The sequence below is a fragment of the Tauraco erythrolophus genome, chromosome 2 (genome assembly GCF_009769465.1).
Source record: "Tauraco erythrolophus isolate bTauEry1 chromosome 2, bTauEry1.pri, whole genome shotgun sequence".
NCBI classification, from domain to species: Eukaryota; Metazoa; Chordata; class Aves; order Musophagiformes; family Musophagidae; genus Tauraco; species Tauraco erythrolophus.
In genome coordinates, this window is record NC_141466.1 from 76,423,275 (window position 1) to 76,445,715 (window position 22,441).

At 40.5% G+C, this 22,441-nt stretch overlaps 1 protein-coding gene across 2 annotated transcripts in view; it reads right to left on the minus strand.

The window, feature by feature from the left end:
- The window catches only part of LOC104374562 (SAM and SH3 domain-containing protein 1), a 579,771-nt gene that overhangs the window by 78,946 nt on the left and 478,384 nt on the right, over positions 1 to 22,441 (minus strand). For both annotated transcript variants that reach the window (XM_086626611.1, XM_086626602.1), the window contains exon 2: positions 20,327 to 20,455. In XM_086626611.1, the coding sequence (XP_086482737.1) occupies positions 20,327 to 20,455 (129 nt within the window). The remainder of the gene's footprint in view (positions 1 to 20,326; positions 20,456 to 22,441) is intronic.

Consider the following 22,441-nt stretch of genomic DNA (forward strand, 5'->3'; position numbering starts at 1 on the left):
GTCTCAGTGTTCGAGGGCAAAGACATTTTGCAGTTTACTGAAAAAAGAAAAATGTTAGCTGGTCAGAATGAAAAATGAATGACCTGTTTGCTTTAATATCTTGAAAATCAGTTTCTTGGTAGCTGTAAGTGTGCTTGTAACCATTATTTTCAACAAGCTTGAAAGTAATGAATCTGTTTTGGTTAGCAGTCCATGTAAAATAGGAGTTACAGAAAGAAGACCACTGCAGTTTGAGAAGCTGGCATTCAAGACTAATTTGAGCGTGTTTCTCTCTTTCCAACTGCATCTCCCATTTCTCTAATTCCAGGCGTACTGCACGCCATAAATTTTCATGTCCTCCACACCAGGGAAAGGGGAAGTAAAAGTTTCCAAAGAGGAAAAAAGTCTCTTCCAGAGTTTTCTTCTGCATATTCTCTCCATATTCTTATAGGGATGTGCATATAGTCTTTCTACCTGTGTAGAGAGTAATTAGACTTGATCACTACAGGCAGGGGTAGCTATCTCCAGGGGTCCAAGAAAGCAAAAAGAGACAACATAGAGAGGAGCTATTTTACAAACAGTCTTTGTGAAAGCAAAGTTGGCAGAAGCCCCAACAAACAGATAGAGTCTTGTTGAGTAAGTTAAATAGTTCACCCTCCCTTATGTAACTGCATGGCTATTGTCAGGCCCTTAATTTTTAGAGTAAATAACCATTTTGAAAAAAATAAATGAGGGTGAAACAAGAGTACAACTGCTTTTTTATGAAGATTCAATTCCCTGAAAACTCATTCTTCTCAATTTGCTCTGCTTTATTAAAAGCGTGCGTGCCAAGTTGAGATAACATTCTTACTGTTATAATTTTGATCTATGCAGCAATTTATGATTTGCTCTTTGTCAGCTCTGGCTCTGATTCTGGATAGACACACACATGAGCAGCCCCGCAGACTTCGTGGACTGTGACTGTACTTCCACCACTCACATTTAAAAAACCCCAACTAAATTATCCAACTTAATTTTCCTCCTCAAACTTCCAGTCTTGAAAAAAACATTTAGTAATTGTGCTCTGAAAGCAGTGTGCCCCTAATTAAACTAACATATCTATGGTCTCCATAAATTCCCTCTGTAGCCATAATGCAATTGTTTCTATATGCCAATTTTACAGTATACGCAAATATTTTCATATTACCAGCACTGCCTTGCTGACTGCTTAAGATAAGGTCCTCATCTAGCAACGCACAGGAGACTTAAGCTCTGTCTGCCACATAGTAATGAGAAATGAGAACCATCGCATATACCCTTCTGGCTCCTCCAGAAAAATCTCTCCTAACCGAACAAGAATATTACCTTTTCTAGATTATTTAAAGGGACAGCATTATGAATATACTCCCCCCCCCCCCCCCCCCTTTCTTCTTTCGCCCTAGCATCTCTTAAACAGAATGTCCTTAATTTTTGCTGCAACTCCTTCAAATGCTCATTTATGTTCATTTGGTGGTTGTTGCTTTCTGCACTTGGAGAGACTTTCACATATATCTGAATGAACGTCCGGAAATTTTCATCAAATTCAGAGAATGAACATCGCTACATTAAACACTTACAAGCTTAATTTATTTTCTTGCAATTTTGAGAAAATTTATCTTGGCAAATGAAAATCCAGAAATGGCCCACAGCCAACTGTCAAGAAACATGGAAGCCAAAAGCAGCAGAATATCCTGTATGCCAAACACTAGGAACACCCGTTTGCTGTGTTATGCCTTTTCAGCGATGCTGAGAAATCATTTGTCATTGGTCAAATCCAGTCACTGTCCCATCACAGGCTTGATCCACACTCAATCAAGAGAATGGACTTTGAGAATAGGTGCCAGATCAAAACCCAATACTTCCAACAAATTATTTAACTTCTGTATGCTTCTGTTTAACCATCTGTAAAATGGATATTTTAGTACCCACCTTTGTGCAAGGCACAGATGCAAATCATAAGTAACAATAACCTGTCTGCACACACAGTAATAACATGTAATAACAGTAATAGCATGGCACAATGACAGTAACTCCTCAAAGTGCTGTAGATACAGTCTGTTCTCTCTGGGTCAGTCATAAGCCACTACCTGAAAATGTGCTTTCAGAAAGAGACATCGTGATGTTGGCAAAGGACAAAAGCTATTTACATGACATGCCCTTACACTTCTAGAATGACTTTTTATGGACAAATCAAGTGAATGCTGCAAAATCCTCCCTTCCTGCATGGTTTTAAACTTTTTTTGATGAAGAATGGTATTTTCCACAGAAAAGGAGAGGATGAAAAAAAAAAACATCAAAGTAATTTCAGCAGGAGTGTTTGTGAATAGGGTACTATTTCATATTAATGAAAAACAGAGCATAAAATAGTCTGTGAACTAAGAAAGTGGCAGACAAACACCTATATAAAAAACAATAGAGTTCTCTCCATCATAAGACATGTACAGGATATTGGTTTTGAAACAATAAAAACCTAAATCGGAATTTTAAAATACAATTCCACAGAATAACAGAATGTCCAACAATGGGAAACAAGTTAAATAAATTATTTTGTTTCATAAAGCAATTATGTAATTGTAAATGCAATGCAGTTTGTCGTTTGATTTCAGTCAACTCATCAGGCCCGGGAGGAATGCAACTGCATTTAGTCTGCAAACATCTCAGGAAAATTTAAAAACATATACAAAACAGCACATGTTAATATTATATAAAATTGAGATAAAAAAATAAACACTTATTTTTACAGTTCAGTTCTACTGAAAGGAAGGTTGGCTAGCAGTTGCGTTACTGCCTGAGTTGACCTCCTGTTTTTTCTTTACCATAGCAAGCAGTAAATAAGGCCTTCAGGGTTCAAGATCAAGTAATTCATTACTAAATTTATAGAGGGGTCCACTACAGAAATCAATAAATAGTACCTAAAGAAGGCACTATGAATAAAACAACTTCATAATACTGCTAACTTCACTTGAGAGGACAGCAAAAGTTGCCCACAGAGTAAGTATATACCAAATCAATCCATGGAATATAATATGCATTGAATAAACTATTTAACATTTTGCACACGACCTCGGCGTTGAGACAGGTTAAGCTTCCTCTCATCTTTTTGCAAGGTCACACATAAATACAGGGCATTCTCTGGACCCTTCACTGTCACTGTTACCCACAGACTGACCCTTTCCTACAAATATCTACAACAGCATGTGCTTTTCAGGGGTTGAAAAAATATCTACATTAATTAAGAAGACTGAGAGAGCACAGAATGAGACTGCTCAATTAAAAACTGCCACCCCAGAACCTTCCCTAATTTTTGCCAAAACTAGTATGATCTATATAAATATACATACTTTTTTTTATAAATATACACACATATAATATTAGATCAATAAATAATATTAGATCAATAAATATATGCTTGATCTCTGCTGACAAGAAAGGTGCAAAGAGAGACTGTTGTCTACTTCTATTACGAAGGAGCAAAGGGCTGGAAGGTACTGTCATTATCCATTACACAGACAAAGCTTGGTTTCATATAAGGCTCCATCCTAGAAAAACAAACATGTCAATCCACCACCACTGCTAGGAAAATAACTGATGAAAAAGCAGGTTCTTCTGGCCTCATGTTTGGAAATCAGATGCTATACAATATGAAGAACTGAAAGGTACTGCACTTAAACAGAGTTATCCAGACAAAGAGATGCAGGGTGGGGAACATCTGGAGAGTTTACAGGTTGGCAGGAAAGGATGTAGGTATTACCATGAATCATAAACTAAGCATGAGTCTTAGTGTCATGCTGTTGCGTAAAGAGCCACCATTGGATAACAAATACAAACAAGATAATGGTGTGCTACCAACCTTTATGCTCTAGTCAGTCCTGCTAAGACCTCAGGTGAAATCACATGCTCAGGTTTTGGTACTGTTGTTCAAAAAAGAGGCAGCAAATTGATTGAAGTCCAGAAAAAGACACGGTGATGGAAGAAGAGGGGGGAAGAGGGGGGAAGAGGGGGGAAGAGGGGGGAAGAGGGGGGAAGAGGGGGGAAGAGGGGGGAAGAGGGGGGAAGAGGGGGGAAGAGGGGGGAAGAGGGGGGAAGAGGGGGGAAGAGGGGGGAAGAGGGGGGAAGAGGGGGGAAGAGGGGGGAAGAGGGGGGAAGAGGGGGGAAGAGGGGGGAAGAGGGGGGAAGAGGGGGGAAGAGGGGGGAAGAGGGGGGAAGAGGGGGGAAGAGGGGGGAAGAGGGGGGAAGAGGGGGGAAGAGGGGGGAAGAGGGGGGAAGAGGGGGGAAGAGGGGGGAAGAGGGGGGAAGAGGGGGGAAGAGGGGGGAAGAGGGGGGAAGAGGGGGGAAGAGGGGGGAAGAGGGGGGAAGAGGGGGGAAGAGGGGGGAAGAGGGGGGAAGAGGGGAGGTGTTGGAAATTAGCAGTTTAATCTGTGGGGAGAAAAAAAAAGGAGGAAAGAAAGGGGGAGGGGGACAAAGAAAGAACATAATGCCCTTCATAAGAATAGAAAAAAGTCACTGTAAAGAAGAACATTTTTGGCATCCATGGAAGACAGAAAAAGTTAGAGATATTTGTAAGATACCAATGAAAAACAGTGGTAAGAACTATGCACACTAGAATAGTTTGCCTAGGGAGATGGTGGAATTAACATGCTGGGAGAGTTTTAAGGACAGGTCAGATCAATATCTGTCAAGAATGATAAGCAGAGCTGAAGTTGCCTTGGGAGAAGGATGCACCAGGTGATTTCTCAAAATTATAAAATTAAGCCAAGGGAAATTCCATGAAGTACAACAGTATTAAAAAATAGAATACGTTTGGTAACACATCTTCAACAACAACAAAAAAAATCAGATCTTGCTATAATTGTGTTTCATTTCTGGTTTATACATTTCACACATAGCTACAAAGATAATTTCCACTCTCCATTTGCAACAACAGGCAACTTTATCCCAGAGCAGGTGTTACAACCTTAATCTGGTGTGGTTGAGATGCAGACTGCTTACGGTGATGTCTAATCCAAAACTGGAAGAAGGGAGGCTAAATACAGCAGCTTAATTTTTCATTTATTTTGTGTTTCAAGAGACATTTTACATTTGCACCATCCTCAACTCATGAGTCTTCAAGGAAATGCTTCTACACAGATTTCTGATCTTTTCCATTCTCCCTATTGTTGTTCTGCAGAAGTAACATAGCTGCTTTCACAAAGCTGCAGTTGGTAACATCATCCAACTCAGGGAGGTAAGTAAGAGAAAGAATAAGGAACATGGAAGGGTGGAAGAAAAGTATGGTGCAGGAGGCACTCAAGGAAAAGAGAAAATTAAGCGTGCGGGACAAAGTGAATGGAGAAAGGGTGCTGCAAGAACTCTTCTAGTCTGAGTACTGGAGAGAAAAGGTTGTGAAGCTTTGAAAAGCTGCATAAGTGGAGTGAAATGAGGAAGGCAGGAGGGCACAGGCTGAGCTGCTAAGGGAAAAGAAAGATGATAAGGACTAGTAGGAACAGCCTTGAGAATAAAGATGGTGTCACAGAAGGAGAGTTATAAATAAAAGATGGAGGCTCCTCCCATAGTGTTGAGTCTCCTGTAACAAGGCAGTACAGAGGCACTATCTCAACTATCACTGAGGGACAGATGTGTGATAATTGTGGAACAACACAGCTTCCTCAGGTATTTTATCCTATATTCATTCTGGGAAAGAGACTGACAAATCCAATGTTAGTAATCAACACCTTTCATCTGACACTTGGCAGCTCTGTAACAGCAGTGGAAACAAAAGTCTTATGCTCAAACCCAGAGACAAAAAACATTAGAACAGTGTAAATGCCTAACACATGGTAATAGTCCATGACATTCTCCATTTTGAACTTATCCTGCCACTCAATGTAACTGCATCCAAGATGCTCTGAAGCTGCTGGTAACAGAAGGGGTACAAAGATTGACACACTTCTGTTTCAAGAAACTTTTTTTTTTTGGTGAAACTCCTTCCTGCAGGCTTCTAAATTCTTACTCAAAATGGTTTATCATGTTCTGAAGGTAATGAATCAGGTTAAGAAACAGGTCCAACTTCTGTAAGCCTTGCTTACCTATCCAGTCCTCAGATGAGCAACAGCAGCTACTGACACCAGGATAAGCAGCATGATTTCATGCCAAGTAAAGTTAATTTTCTTAGTATGATACATAAGATGATTTCTTTCACACCCTTATTAGAGCTATCAAACTTCACCAAAGCTGGAGTCAATAGGTTTCTTAAAAACTTCTAATAGGCCACTTTTAATAAAAGAGCTATTAAAATTACATCAAATACTTACGAGTCACACAAGTTCACGAGAAGCCTCAATTTCATTTTCACTCTACTTTTCAGACAGCTGAAAGACCAGTTTATGTAAGACACTCTTCTAGATTTTCAAATCTCCTTTGGTGTTTCTATTAGCTGTTAAGCGAAATGTGCTATTTCCCTCCAGTTACAGAGGTGAGACAAGATGCAACTCATCTTGTATCATTCTGTTTTGGGTGGGTTTGGGGTATGAATAATGCAAGATTCTATGTGCTACGGGGCCAGCATTTCTGTATTACAAGCGTTCCATTAGCTAAAGCATCACCACGATAGAATATGTATTCACATAGAAAAGAAATTACTTGAATGTTGCCACCAAAATTTTTAGGTTTTACTTATCAACAAAGTGTTTCTCCCTGCAAGTAAATGAAGCTGCTAACTTTCAACGTGTCCCTTAGGCAACAGATGTCAACCAAAGGGAACTGCATTAGCAGTAAGAAACACAATAGCCCTGTCTTATGTGTAAGATTAAATTCAGATTTATTTTTTTTTTTTTTAAGAAGGAAATGATTAGGCCTCAGGTCCTGGAAAACTGTTGTGATCTCATACAGAAGATGCCATACCCCTGGTTTCAAGTCTGCTAGAGGATGAAAAAGGACTGTGGTCATAAAATGATAAAGGGAAGTGGGTTTAAAAAAAAACAAAACACCAAAGCCCATACCCCAAAGATTATGAAAAAAAAAATTCAAGAATGCTAGCTTTTTTAAGAAAGTCCACAAGCTTATAGGTAGAGATTTGGAAAATGCTATAACAATCTCTAACGAAAGCTTTCATACTTGCAGCATAGTTCAACAGCTGCTACTGTGCAACTAGAAATAGCTTTTCAAAGGAATCACCTCGAACTATCTCAAAGATAATGATAAAATATTTTTCGGTGCTAGGAGGATTCCAAGATTCAACAGAGAAGAATTAAAGCAGCCATTTATGTTAAAGCCTGAAAGGAAACAGAACAGGTAATTTGCTGTAAGTCAAATTATCTTGAGAGCCAATTGTGATGTTTTGCCCTAACTGTACTCATTTTACTGTCAACAAAGGCCACCATTGAGTAATTCTTGTTTTAGAAATCTGAATAATTTCAGTCAGAAGAATCTCAAGGCATCACTATTAAGAAGAGAAGATCAATTGTGTTTGCGCTATTTAGAGCAAACAACTATTTCCTGTTCCCTGTAGCATGGACATAGAAGAAAACAGAAAGGGTGTTTCCTACCATACACTTTGCTATACTTCCCACGGAAGTGACTTTTGGCAAAACACCCATCTCCTTAAACTTCATTACAGTTGGATTTTCAGTATCCCTCACTCAGCTAAAATGTCTTCCTGCTTTCTTCTGCATTTGCTGCCTGAACTATGGTCAGGAAGATATTCCTGTCATTTTTAAGAGCAGAAGAAATGCATTCAAGACGCAAACCTTAGGGATATTTATGCCCTGCCATTGCTTCAAATGACGCTATAATGCGATAAAATACCTTTTGTATTCCAGGATCATCTTAGGTTTTCATCAAACTTGGACAGTTTATTCTTAAAAGTTAACAGTTCGAAGTCCTCCTATCATTTTGTGAATCTGGACTAAGAAATAGTTAACTTCAATTTTATTTTTCCTCCCTATGTGCTTTCAGGTGTATGAAGCACTCTATGAAGAAACTGTTCAACCCTTCCATGACTCTCTTTTTCAGACCTTTCATTTCTCTTTTCTCATTCATTTCATCTTGGAGCTTGCAAAGTTTTAGAGCAACATATCTTAGTGGGAACTGGAGCCTTAACTGTAGCTCACCGCTTCTCCTGCAGTACCTATAATGAAAAGGTCGAAACTGCTATTCAAAAATCTCCTCCTTTGACCTCATGCCTCATCAAATTGAGACAGCATTATGGCCAGTGACCATGACAGATTCACAGAAAAAGAATGATGATGTTTCCGGCAAGCTGTGGCATCCATTCTAGCTCTAACTCTTAACAGAATTAAAACATTTTTTAGAAGTGCCTTAAAATAACCGAGGTTGTGCTACCTTATTGGGGTTTTTTGGTTATTACTTATTATCATACTTTAAAATATGTTATACTATTATGGTATCCTGATCAATGCAGACAGTTCAGGGCTCACATAAGCAAAAATAGCTCACTGCTTTGCAGCATTTTTTTTTCCCTTGCAGCCATCAAAGTGCATCACCTGTTTTTCTTTACCCCAGCTTAGTCTTCTAGTGACCTACTCAATGAACCTTCTAGCATTTCACTCCTCATCCTTGTGAGCAAGCAATGACCAAATTCCCTTCTTTCCTCTTCTTCTGCCTGACAAAGGCAATGAGAGGTCCCAGCCCCCAGGGTACCTGCTTCAGGTTCTCTTGTATTCCACATTCCTCCCTTGGTGCTCCAAAGCTGAAGTTTCTTCCTTCAGTGCTCATCAACTCCTGTGCCCGAGAAGCGTAAGTATCCCAACAAAACCTACAAGACTGGAAAAACTGAGCAGGAGGCTCCAAAGAGTATGTCCAACTGCCAAAATTTATGTTCACCTTTCTCTCCTCCTAACCTCCTTCACTCCCTTCAGACCAAAAATTTGGTGAGAAAAGTTCATGTCCACTCAGTTTCTATAATAACTGTTAACCTTAGCCAAACTGCAAACACTGAAATGAATGTATCTAACTTGTTTTTCTACATGTTTTTAACTATGTGTGTTCCATGTCTAACTACTCCTTGTCATTCAGTCACGGAAAGGTTCCTGAGATACTTCATATTTCCATGTTACCAAAGACAAGTCTAAGAGTTGATGCAAATCATGGCATTTAGGATGACTTGGGATGACTGCTACAAGACATCTGTATATTTCAGAAGCAAAGATGTAAGTTTACAGGTACCACCTGCAATTCAATAGTGGCAACAAAACTAATTCACTAAGGCTAAACATAACTCAGTTCAAAGGGGGAAAACCAGATAAAGTTACCACCTCCCCCAAAATGCTCATCCAGCCTAGCATTAAGCTAAGTTCTAGTCTTGCTGTTAACTTGGGAGACTACTCATAAACAAAGACATCAAAGGAGATAATTTGCCTGCTATTATCTATCCTGCAAACAAAAAGTTATCCAAACTAGTTATGGAGTCAAAAACAGCAATCAAGAAAAATAAACTTAATTTTGCTTGAGGAGCGGCTTGGCTCTTTTTTGAGTATCATTCTGACGTGAAGTAATCAAAACACGTAAAATAATAAAAAGGAGCCAAAAACCACTAGGCTGAGATTCATATTCCTACTGTGTTCCTAATAAAGCTGTTGAACCCTGTTTAAAACATTTAAATTGAAGATATAAAGTGAAGAAGAAAAGATTCACTAACTTTGTGGAGAAAATGCCTGCCTTGAAGATGAGACACTGGTATTCCCACTGCTACACCAGGAACTGTTCACATATGCGAACAGGGTTGATCAACAGATAAGGTTAAGGACTATAGAATATTAAATTGCAGAGCACTCTGCTCCAAGATAGGAGATAAGAATTCCAGTTTCCTCAGGCAGAGCAGAGAACCAAACTTCGGTTTTCTACACCGCTGGATCAAACCACCACCTCCTACTACTTTGCACACCATGCCCTTCATTTCTCATACTTTCCCACAGGTGTTCAAACTGAAATATTTCGTTTAGGGCTTAACAAAATAGCATTTTTTTCAGCCATCACCAACTGACATTATTCCAGTGAAACTAATGCACTGTTGAAAAAATGAGAACGTGCTCCACAGCGAGGTAACACAGCGCTCTGCCTCTGCATTTGTATTAGCATTATCCCTGCCATACGTCAGTCAACTATTTAAAGGAGAGACAGGACAGTAGGAGAAGAGATGGCTGGCAGTGAGCTATTGACAGGTAGAAACAGACTCTTCGCCAGAACTCCATATTCCAGAGAAAAACAGCACAGTTCTCTGAAAGATGCTAGATCAGAAACGCCGTAATGGTCTAGCACAATTTTAAGATACGCCTGACTTTTGTTTTTTTTTAAAGTGTGGTCCAGTGGACTGCCTCCAGGGTTGTGCTGCAGGTTACTCAGATCGGCCATCACTCACTGCCTACACACTGTTTAATTAGTGCTTGTGGCCAGTATTTGTTCACAGCTCCACTGGAGTAGACCCAGGCTAATGTCATTGCCTGTTCTTAAATTGTTCTGAATTTACCATAAATCTTGCACTACTCTGTTGCAAACTTAGTTACAGAGGAGAAATTAGGGAATTACACAGGTAAATCTTCATTGGCAGCTAAACCTCAGAGAGGCGAGGCCTAAACTGGGATAATTGTACTCAAATTACCAACCTCAAAGGATGCAACAAAGGCTAATTAATGTTTTTAAAGCGTTTCAAGAGTGGAAAGTGCTACACAAAGGAGAAATAAAACTATTTTGTGAGCTTCTGTGTAGGCTAGCAGCTGAAGGCTCCAATTACGCGGCTTTCAATAGTTAACCACATGAACATAATAAAGCCACTCTGATAACCGACTTCCTTCTTACTCCTCGTTCACATGAGAATGAGACTTTCAGCACCTCCCACATGCTGCAAAACTTTAAAAAACCATCTCTTCTGTCAAAATGGGCAGAACTGTGGCTTAACCTTTGGTGGGATACCAAAACGAAGAGAAATCTGAACAGGTCTGGGGATGCACCAGGACAGAAAGCTGACTGAGGCCTGAAACATGTACTGCTCGGAGGTGAAGGGGAGATGGAATTCTTTCAAATACTGTTTAACTTATCAGCCAAATTTGTCTTAAAGGAAGCTTCCAAATTCTGACTTTTATTTTGCTAACTTTTTTATCTTCCTAATTTATCTGGAAGCCTTGTGAATAAAGCCTTATACAATGAAAAGCTTGTTTATTTTTCCACAGCTATACCCATTGATTTAGTAAGACATTATTCCTGTAAACACTGCCTTCTTTTCATCCTTAAATAAGCCTGGGTACACAACCATACTGCCACTATTTCCATATGAAGCCTAAATCAAATGATTGTAACTGTGGTCTTATCAGGAACTTCAACAGCAACACACAAAAGACACAGACATAAACAAAAAATAACCAGTGTGGGTTTCATAAGGAACTTACGAATTCCAAATTTTGCTAATCATTTCAAGTCTTTCTTCTTTAATTAGTTTCTAATCCATGACTGATTTTGTTCATCATATCCAGCAACACAAGAAATCCATCCCTCTGATAAGGTACCGAAATCGAATCCTTTTGCAAAATATTACCCATTCATTTTCATACATATATTTTTACAGGATTATTGCCTTCCCTAACTAAATGTGCTTGAATAGCCAAAAAAAGACAAAGTCAGGGATAATCTAGATGTAATAATCCCAAATTACTTCGTTCTCTTATGTAAGATACAGCTGCAATCTAAACTGCTGGGGAAAACTTATAAATATAAATCAAGAGGTACATGACATACGGGATTCAGGAGGAGGGGCTTGCAGCTGATAGCCATTCCTTTTCATTATCTTGTGGAAAACAGATTGATCAATCACCAAAGAAATCACATCTCTTCAAACTGCCTGAGCTCTCCTTCAAACACAAAATTCACAGACCATCTTGTCTGAAACAGAGTGTTTCTCTGTATGCTTCAGGCGACACTGCTGAAACAGGAAACCAACACAACACTGAGAGAAGATAAACCATGGAGAGATCAAAGGAGAGTAGCTGTGCAGCATTACATCCTACATCATGAAGAGCAGGACCAGGCTGGCAAAAAAACAAACAAAGAAAAACCCAAAACCCATCCTCTTTGAATTCGCAGATGGAGGCATGCCTTCCTCTGAGCATCTTTGTTGAAGAAGCATCCTTCTGCTGCGTAAAAACAGATGTTCCAAAGCACATCCAGATGTGCACAAATACTCGTGATGTGTTTCTTATTCCCATCACAACACGCTCTTGATTTATTCTTGATTAAGACCTGTTTGTTTTCCCTGATGACCTGCAAGGCTGTTACAGTTCTTACAAGTGCGTTTTTTGAAAACGTCGCTAACTTCAAGACTTCTGTCTTGAGCAATATCCTTACTATTCCTTGAGGACCCATGGTGGTGTTCCTCTAGCCAAGGACTTAGAAGTAATGCAAGGTAGCACAACACTTAGTTGACATATGAAGTTGCTGTCAGATGTCTTCAGCACACATAGATGGACTGGAGAGCAGTGGTTGAGGGACAGAAAGAGAGTACACAGAGGGTGCCTGGGAAGTCAGGCCGAAGCTATACAAGGACAAAGAGGAGTAATCTAAATACAAGACATTATTAGACCTTCTACGTTCATTATTCTGTTGGTTTAGCTGCTACCATGTTACAAAGTCTGACGCTCTTTTGACCCAGCCAATACACATAGCTGTCCTTCCCAGAGTAATGCCACTCAGTGGAGTATTTTGGAATTCATCTAGTAATATGTGGACAGCAAGCTGGGCTGCACACCACATAAACTGTTCACCACAAAGTCTGGATGTTTTGGAGTGGGGTGCTTTTGTTGTGGTTTTGTTTTTTTTTTTCTTTTTGTTGGTTTTGGGTTTTCTGTTGGTTTTTTTCCTCAGAGATGCACCTTCTTAAATAACAATTTAATTTGCCTTTTTTAACAATCATATCCTTTGCAATGAAATTTACCTAATGGCCCAGATAGCATGACGCTGTACATTTCCATTTTTGTTGTCATGTTTAAATTCAGAGGCGAGAAAGAAAAAAAAAAACCAACCAACCATACACCACAAAGGGAGCTGAAGTTAGTCAACCAATTCCCCCCTCCCTGTGAAGTCCTCAGGCTCCGATGAGATCAAATCACAGAATTAATACAAATCTAGTCTGTCAGGTCCAGCAGATATGAACTGCTTCTAAGATAAAAGAACAGCACAGTAAGAATATATTCAACTGATTTTAGGTTCAAAGTAAAAGTCCTGCTGAACATAAAGAGACAAGAAAATCACTATGGATGATACTAAAAGATTAAGAATAGCTAGAAAAACATTTATAATGCTAAGGAGAATTTCTCCCCTCCACAATTACCAGTCAGACTACCAGAAGCAAGTTACCTTTTCTATTTATAACATAAATATTATTTTATTTAACAATTACCTTTGACAACATATTCTTCCCATAACACTGACATTGCCAAAAATACAAACATTTCAGAAGACTAAGTGTTAAACTGAAGATCCTGCTCCAAAAAGCAAGGACCCTCCGAATGTATGAAAGGAAGACAAGGTCACCCACCATAGCTACGCAGTCTGCTGAGTCTCCAGCCTATAAATAGACAGATTTTGCTTAAGGGATTATTCATAAACGGGCTTCCAACAAAAACAGTAGTGAGACTGCAGGAGATCATCAGCTTACAGAAAGTTGAGATTTTTACTTAGTCTGCTAGTAGTAAGTGGACTGAGAACTGTTTAAGAACGGCATTCACTTTGCTGTGTATGGAACAAGCCTTGCTTTATTTTCATGCTTAATGCTAGCTCTGTATTTAAATGGCTTTGCTGTCTTGGTGTGTGATACATGAGACACTAAAAATAGCTTGTCTGTTCCCGAATTTCCATTGTGTCTATCTTTGAAAAGCTCCGTTAATGATGAAAAAATTACAACAAATTTAACTTATGGAGATAAAGCCTACATGTGGAGAGACTGAGACTGCACACATATTTTCTATACACATCTACTTTACACATCTCATATTCAGGCAAAACCCTCTCTATTACAAGCTATACCGGAGAACGAAAAATGCTTGAAAGTCCATGTCTTTTACTGCTACTTCTTGTTTTGTGTGTCTGCCTGATAAGGCCTGGAAACTTCCCAAAATTTAGTAAGTCTTATCTGTGTGTTCTCCAGTTCTTTTTTTTTTTGTGCTGTAGATACCTTTTTAATCCAACTCAGATGTTGTTCATACTTTCGAGGGCCTCTCGCAGCCAGCAAGACAAAACAAAACAGTGGGAGCCTGTTCCTGCAAGATATAGAGGCGTCCTCTCAGGACAAAGGTAAAAGCAGACAGCATCGCATCTGCAAAACAGACCTGATCATTTCATGGCAGGGAATAAGCAGTTTATTTTAGGAACCTGAGATTTTAATGTATGTAAGATGCAAAGAATAGCAGCCGTGGCTAAAGCCAGCTATAGTGCAGGCACAGGCAGAGCCCACAAAGATCTTCAGCATCATAACTCCAGGTTCAGTGGCTACCTCCCACGGAGATTTCTTAGATATGCATCAATCACTGACTGCAACAGTTCTGGGTATTTTAGTCTCCTTCAGTGAAGGTTGACTGGTTTCTTATGATATTGCCAACCAGTAATACAGCATCAGCCAAATACACCTCTAAAAAGACTGAAGCCTAATTATTCTATCACTCTAATTACTAATTACTCTACTTCTGCCACTTTTCCTCCACTCTGCCTTGCTGGACACATACCATTTATACAAGACAACATTATGTAGATGGTCAAGTCCATTTGTGATCAAACGACTTGGTTGCCAAGTACCTTTCAAAATCATGCACAGCCAAGACCTGTGAAGACTACATACATGCTGGAGAGCAAGGCAAGAAACTTATGTTGGTTTTGTGCTCATTTCTATTTTCTGACTTTGCATCTGTACATGTGCAAATTTGTAAACCCAGGTACTGTAAAAGTACATGCTATTAGGCAAGTCAATTTGTCAAAAACACGTGCTATACTTTACCGCGATGTATACAGAAAGATTCTGAACACTTTCCCTTTTACACAAGGAAATAAACTAAGTGGATGGAGAAAAAAAAAACCCACAACACTAACTGGTATGCTTGTGTGCCTTTTAGCTTTCCAGTGGCATTCATTTTGAATTTATGTAATTTACAAGTCAAAAGATTAGTACAACTTCTCAGTGCCTACAACCATAGCTGTCAGAATCCATCAGAAAATCTCAAGCTGTTCTTTGACTTCAAGATCATCAGCTACAATACAGACCTTGGCAGCAGCAGCTAGCTGGTCGCTGTCATTGATGGATGAGACAACAGAACGCAGTTTGCTCTTTCACAGCTATATCAATGCTGTCCTGCCCTGCTGACAGGCAAGGCGAACCTGGTTTTGTCAGTGAGCCAAGCAGATGTGAACCCAAACACACAAAGGTGGCAGATGCGAGCAGTAACAAGGTGCCATCCTCACAGAGTCACTTTTCTGGCTGTAACTGCATTTTAGCAGATGTCCAGCTTAATATTACCAGTGATAAATCCATTATGGGCCTGAAAACCCACTATATCTACTTTGACTGCAGTTTTTCCTCAGCCAAAAAACCACATGATGCACAGGAATAGGCCAAATACTAGGAAATGTGGGCAACTCCCATGCTGTTCACAAACGTTAATGTCTAAACCCAAACACATTCTCCATTACAAAAACAGAGGCAAAATTCCAAATGCAAAAAGCAGTTATCGTGGTTAGGGACAACTAACAAACCTTGACGGCACTACCATTTCGAAAAAAACTGTGTTCAGCTCCATCTGCAGCTACTGTTTTGTTACAAGATATGCTGCTCTCCCAGACAATTTTACCAAGCGACTTTTTTAAAAATTCAACTCCAGAGCAGGATATCTAGACTGAAATGGCCATGGCTGATAGGAAAGGTCGGTGAGCTGATTAGAAAGTACAATATACAATCAAGATATCAACACTGGCTCCCAAACAGCTTAAAACGATTTCAAAGTGTACAGAAGCAGCAATAAACAGTTCATATTTCTGTCCTTGCAGTGGACATGCTACAAAGGGCAATGTGGGCAAGTTGGGACTAAACACGTTCCTGGCAAAGCTCTGCCAGCTCAGGCACTTTGTTATTACACTGCTCCTCCTGACGCAGCCTCTCTGTGCAACTCTTAGAGGACACGTCAAACCCTGGAGTGATCCACTCTTCATTCAGAGCATTCAGTAAAAGCAGCTCCAAACTTAACTTGGGCTTTTCATGTTTCTGCTACGTATTATTTATCACTCATGCTGCATTTCAGAAGAAGACATCAGAACTGCCATCCAGAAAGTCAAGCTGCAGTCTCCCAGCTATATCACAGCTGCTGATCGCCTGATCTTCCACGATTATAAAAGAGATGTACCCCAATACCTTTTGCTTTATGAAATTTTTGCACTCAGGACCTGTAGCTTTGACATCGCTGTCAACAGAGACTCTCTCCCCTGCACCTTTATTCTTCATTTAGACCTGATCTCAGTGCAGGAGTTGGGTTTATCCTATGGTACCCCATTCTCATGATTCAGCAACCTTCAGCAAACCTCTGGAAATCTGCACTAGCACTACATGTATATCAGCTTCTGCTCTGTTGTAGCACTTTGCTAAAGAGAGGTAGAAGATCATTGGGATGGGTGGGGTGGAGGAAGAGCAGACGTACTGCCCACCTCCAGCTCGGGCACGACTTCACTGCTGGGAAGAGAGGGTACATAGACAGCACTGTCCCTCCTCATCTCTGCTAGGAGAGCAAAGTACGGCAGAGCAAAGCCAGGCTAGATTAATGGTCAGATAATATTGGTAGATAATAATTCTGGGGCAGCATATATTTGCTAACATAGCACATGTGGGATATACTATGAAGCTGGCATTTCCCCCAGTATTACTCACCATTCGCTATTCCAAAACCTCTGCTACTTTTCCTCAAGCTGTAAAATACTACCTTTCCTCAAGCTGTAACGAGAGGAAAATTATCACAAAAAATGATTTGCTCTTCTGTTCTGCCTCTCACATTAGTACTTTTGTAGTCACTTCAGCAGCTCTGTGTCTAAACCAACTCCTGTTTCTACAGCAGGCTATAAACAGGCATACTAGTCTATCACAGCAAAAATGCATTCTAGTCAACATGGCCATTTCCCACTCCCCCTGTATCTAAGTCAAGCCTGTCTACTTATTGATGCGAGCAAGTTTCAGCTGCTGTCAGCGCTGTTTGGATGCTGTTGCTGTGGAAGCGAGCTAATATCTATAGTCTCATGTGTTATCAGCAGAATGATGATCTGATGTTCAGAAACTGTATTATAGGAGTGATGGACATAGCAAAAATTGAACGCTAATTTCATTTTCAATTGCAATATCTTCTCTCTGACCTGACAGTTCAAGAAGTCACCACCGGACTGTTAGAGTGAGCAAACTCAATATGAGAGCCATTGAAGAGGAATCTCCAAGATGTCTTTTCATGCAGCCACTTTCTCTATAGTTTCTCTTGAGCAGAATGAACTAGTGAATCACTCACTGGTCTGTCTTGGGTTAGCTCACATCTATTTAAACCAGCATGAAGCTCTGCACCTTTGATGTGAGTTAATTAAGCTCAGATGGCTCTCCCCAGCCTGGCTTCTGCAGCTTCGGAAGCGAGGGGAGCCAAATTAGGCCCATCTGTCTAAATGGAAGGGTGTTCTCTCTTGCCATAAGGCATGCTTCATTACCCAGCATAGGAGCTGCTTTCCAGGAGTGCCAGGAAAAAGGTTTTTGTTGCTGCCAACAGCTACCCAGAATACCAGGTATGATGAGTGTAGGGATTTTCGCAAGAACCATGATTCTGTGCCATCAGCTTCTTTGCACAGAAGCCTCAAGGGTCTATCTACAAAGGGATTTCCTGCAATAACCTTTTGTTTAACACTTGGAACTTTTTGGCAGCAATAGATCTGCAGAATACATTTGTTGGTTTTTTTTTCATTTAAAAATAAAGAAGAAACTAGCAAACTTCAGTGGGGAAGAGGAGATGACTCTCTCTGTCTTGATCCTGCAGCCATTCATTGTGTAATTGAAGTTCAGAGTCTGTAGAAGCTCCAGAAGCCTCTCAGTTGCTAAACTGGAATTCCAAGAAGAAAGAAAGTAGCCTTAAGTAATCCACATCATCAGGTACAGCTGCTAGAGAATGGACACAAACCACTCCCTGCTGCAAGTCAGTGCTAGGATCTGGGGAAGCAAAGGTAGAAGACACAATTACACAACTTAAACTCCCAGATTTTTCTCAAAGCTTTTGATCTTGTGGAGGAACTGCAGAACTGTGATCAGATCCCATGCTGGCTCTGCCACAGCGCTGTGCTTCAGTAGAGGTATTAACCATACTTGGATTATGAGGCTCTGTATGTGTTATACAAAAGTTACCACTACAGTAAAACCATAAGTGACAAAAAAAAATAGTATCTGCAGCAACTCATTTTCTGCAACACAAGACTTGGAGGAAATATCTGTAAGTCTGTATGTAAAAACATACGATACTGTTGGGAAACAAAAACTGAAGACCAAAGACAAAGCAGACCTAAAAGCTTTTTTCTCTGTCACAGATAGTCTTTATGAATGTTATGAAAACTAACGAAGTTTACAATGAAAAAAGCAGGGCAATCAGTAATACATACATACCCACCCTAAGTATGTAAGTGACAAACATTTACTAATGTTACAGGACAGTAAGGAAATTGTCCAACAAGTGAAAACACGTGATGTTTTTGTGATAGGCCTTCTAAAAGGTTCCTTCTTAAACATAACAATGAGGTATGGAGATGACCTGTATACAGACTAGTTTCAGCTAAAGCGGGAGTCCTCAGGGAGTCTATGCAACTGAAGAGGTGGAAAGCTGGCTAGTCCAGCTTCAGGAGTAGTGTTTAATGTGTGTACTTGGAGGCCAGTTACAAGCAGAGTAGTGCAGGGACCTATCCTGTTAGATACCTGAGGAAGAAATAGAGGGCACCCTCATCAGCGTAATGGATGATGCTCACCTCGGGCTGCAGTCAACACACTTGAGGGCATGGCTGCCATTCGTAGTGGCCTGGCAGGAATGTCATGAAATTCCACTTGGACAAAAGCAAAGTCCTGCTCCTGAGGAGGAGCAAGCCCCTGCACTGGCACAGGCTGGGGACTGAGTGGCTGGGCCAGCCTGCTCTGCAGAAAAGGTCTGAGCGACAACAGGCTTAGCACGACCCAGCAGCGTACCCTGGCAGCAATGACAGCCAGTAGCATCCCACACCATGTCAACAGCAGCATAGCCAGGAAATTGAGGGAAGTGATTCTTGCCCTTTCTCTGGCACCTGTGAGGCCATGCTTGGACCACCATCTCCTGGCTCTGCAGTCCTGCCTGCTAGGCAGGCCTTGATAAACTTGACTAAGTCTGGGAGAGGGTCACCAAGGTGCCCAAGAACTTGAGCCCTTGCCCTGCAAAAAACGCTGGGAGATTCAGCTTGGAGGAACGACAGATTCCATGAGACCTACTGGCAGTCTGCTGGTATCTACGGGGAGGTTATCAAAAAGATGGAGCCTAGTTCTTCACAGTGCTGCACGGCATGAGAATGAGAGACTACAGGTATAAATTGCCATGGGGGTATCTCATAGAATACCAGGGAGACAGAAAAGTTCACTATGAGGACAGTGAAGCAGTACAACAGGTTGCTGCAAAGCCTCCATCCTTGAAGGTCTTCAAACCGAATCAGCTAAAGCCCTGAGCAACCTGGTTTGAATTCAATGTTGACACTGCTTTGAGCCGAAGGTTGGATTAGAGACTTCCTGAGGCCCCTCCCAGCCTGAAGGACTCAGTGATTCAGTGTCCTCTGCTACAGGTTCTGTTAATGTGTAATAAAGGAAAAGGGTTCACAAAATCGAAGACTGCTTACAGTTGGGAGCCTGAAACTACTATTTGCACCTTGGAGTTCTGAGAAGCAGTACTTTAACAGTTTGTACAGTGCAACTGAAAAACAGTACACAGTTTTGTTGTGCTCGCACTGGGAGCATCTTGGAGCAAGGAAACGATGCTTTCGTCAGACATTATCTTGCCTCCAAGAGCTGAGGTTTGCAAGCAGATGTGCGCAAGCAAAAAGTACCCTAATTAAAGAAACAAGAAATGCAGACTCCAAGGCTTAATGAATCATAACAAATACCGAGAAAAAAACTAATCCTGCTAATTTCCAAGTGTTTAATTGAGTTGGCTGAAAGTTTGTGTGCGTGAACACAATCACATACAGTTATTTCCCTGGGTAGAACTCTTCAAGCTGAAATACTGATTCTTCGTCTGGGGCATGAATGGCAATCATTTGTTAATAAAGTCATAACTTCTCTACGTACCATTTCAAGGTCTTGGGAAACCCTCCGTTTGCGCAGCTCTTCCATCCTCTCACACACATCCGTGAAGCAGGTGTTATAGTAGTCTGCATACTGCTGTGCCAGGTCATCAATATTTCCCAGTGACCCATCCTTGGGTGAAAACAAAGAAATGAAAAGAAAGAAAGAGGTTAATCAATTTTGAAATTCTGATTTAAAAGTAACACCACAACGCTCTCCCTGCAGCGCTCCACTACACAGCTCTTGGGTCATCCTCTTAATCCCTAGCCCTGAGCACGCAAGAACAGCTGGGAATTGCAGTACTACAGCAGCTCTTAAGAAACAGGTGGGTCCTTGCTAATTCCTACACAGAGAAAGGAGGCAGGGACAGCAACGGACAGTAGAGGAACAACATATCCCCAGGCACTATCTGTCTCAATTCCCATCCCCCCCACATATGGTCGTATTCCATCTGGTTCTCCCAAGCAGCTGACCACTTGTCCAATAACCAGTCATTACATACGTTTCACTGACTATTTACTGGGAGTAGCCCTGCTTTCCTTGACAATGACTAACAGCAATTTAAAAAATTAAACTTCTTGCTTATAAGCACAATCACCCGGACTGCAAACAATTCCAGCCAAATGACTTTAATAGGCGACTTTATGCCACCACCAAAGACACTCTGTCAGTTGGTCTTTTAAGATATACTGGAGGTGAAAACATGATTTGCTCAGTCTCTAATGTCCGCTTTGCTAAGCAAGTTTGCTACTCTGTTAATAAAACTGCTATAGCCAGGAATCTAATCATAATCATCTGTTAATTACAGTCAAAATTCATACTTTTTAAATGATGGATAAATAAGGAAAAAACCAAAACAAACAGCCCAAACCAAACCAAAACACATGGATTTCAAGTGGCATGAAAAATCCTTCTAAACTTCAGATGTGCATGCCACAGAGGGCTGGGCATGAGGGTTGGGCAGGGTGAATTAACCATTTCTTTGGTACAATATGCACACACTTAAAATAAGTCCCAAAGATGCGATGGAGTAATTTTGTTTCTCTATTTGTCTAATTTATGAAAGAGCACATATATTACTGTACAGATTCTTTAAAAGGTAACAATCCACACTTTCTGCATATTCTGACAGAAGAACCAGAATACAGTGCAGTGTGTTATTTCATTGTGGCTGTTAATAGATGCAACACATATAAACAGAAAATTATGCCTTGAATATTAAGAAAAAACTAAGTTATGAAGAAATAATTTAAAAATAATTATGCTAATAATATACATAAGTTGTAATGCAGAGTTTTAGCATAGGAGCTATAAGGAAATCTTTTAATTAGAAACCAGACCTTACTGAAACTGCTGCCATTTGGAAGTAAGTATGTGGTCCTGCTCTTGGGGTTCTGACCATGCTGAAGAGGTAGATCTGTTTTAATCAAGTATCACTTCCAGAGAATTGGAAAAAACATTCCAGTTTAAATCAAAGTGAAAGCCTCTGTGAAACACACTCCCTACTTTTTTAAAGGGCAGCTTCACATGTGCAACAGTTATCTCAAGCTCCTCAGAAAGTTTTGTAGAGCTCATGTTCCCCAAATACAGAACAACAGTTTGTGGTTTCTTAAAATTACTGTGTATGGTACAGGTGGAAAACAACTTGCATGTCACCTCTTGGAGCAGCAAAAGTAACTACACTAAATATATATACACACACACACACCCCTTCCTCTATACATACCTATGTATTTTTTACTGTATTTCCTATCTCTCAACCTGCAAAAGATCTCAAATGGGAGATGTTTCAAACATTAAAAGATTGAGTTCCTTAGTGCCAGTACACTTCTGAGCACTTCAGACTTGCCAGAGCTTCAGACAAACAACTTTCCACAGCACTAAGCAAGTGTGTAGTTGACAAGGACAAAACAGCAACATCTTTGAGAGTGCGACAGCACTACCCTGCCTTTCTACCCGAGCAGCAGTGCTGCCTGCTCAGCGGGCAACAAGCATACATCTTCCTCCAGCCGCCTCCTCGCCATCCATCACTTTCCAACAAGCTGGGGAAGAAACGTTTGACTCCCCACTTGTGTCACAAGCTCCACACATCTGCCTGCGCAACTGGACATTGTTTCG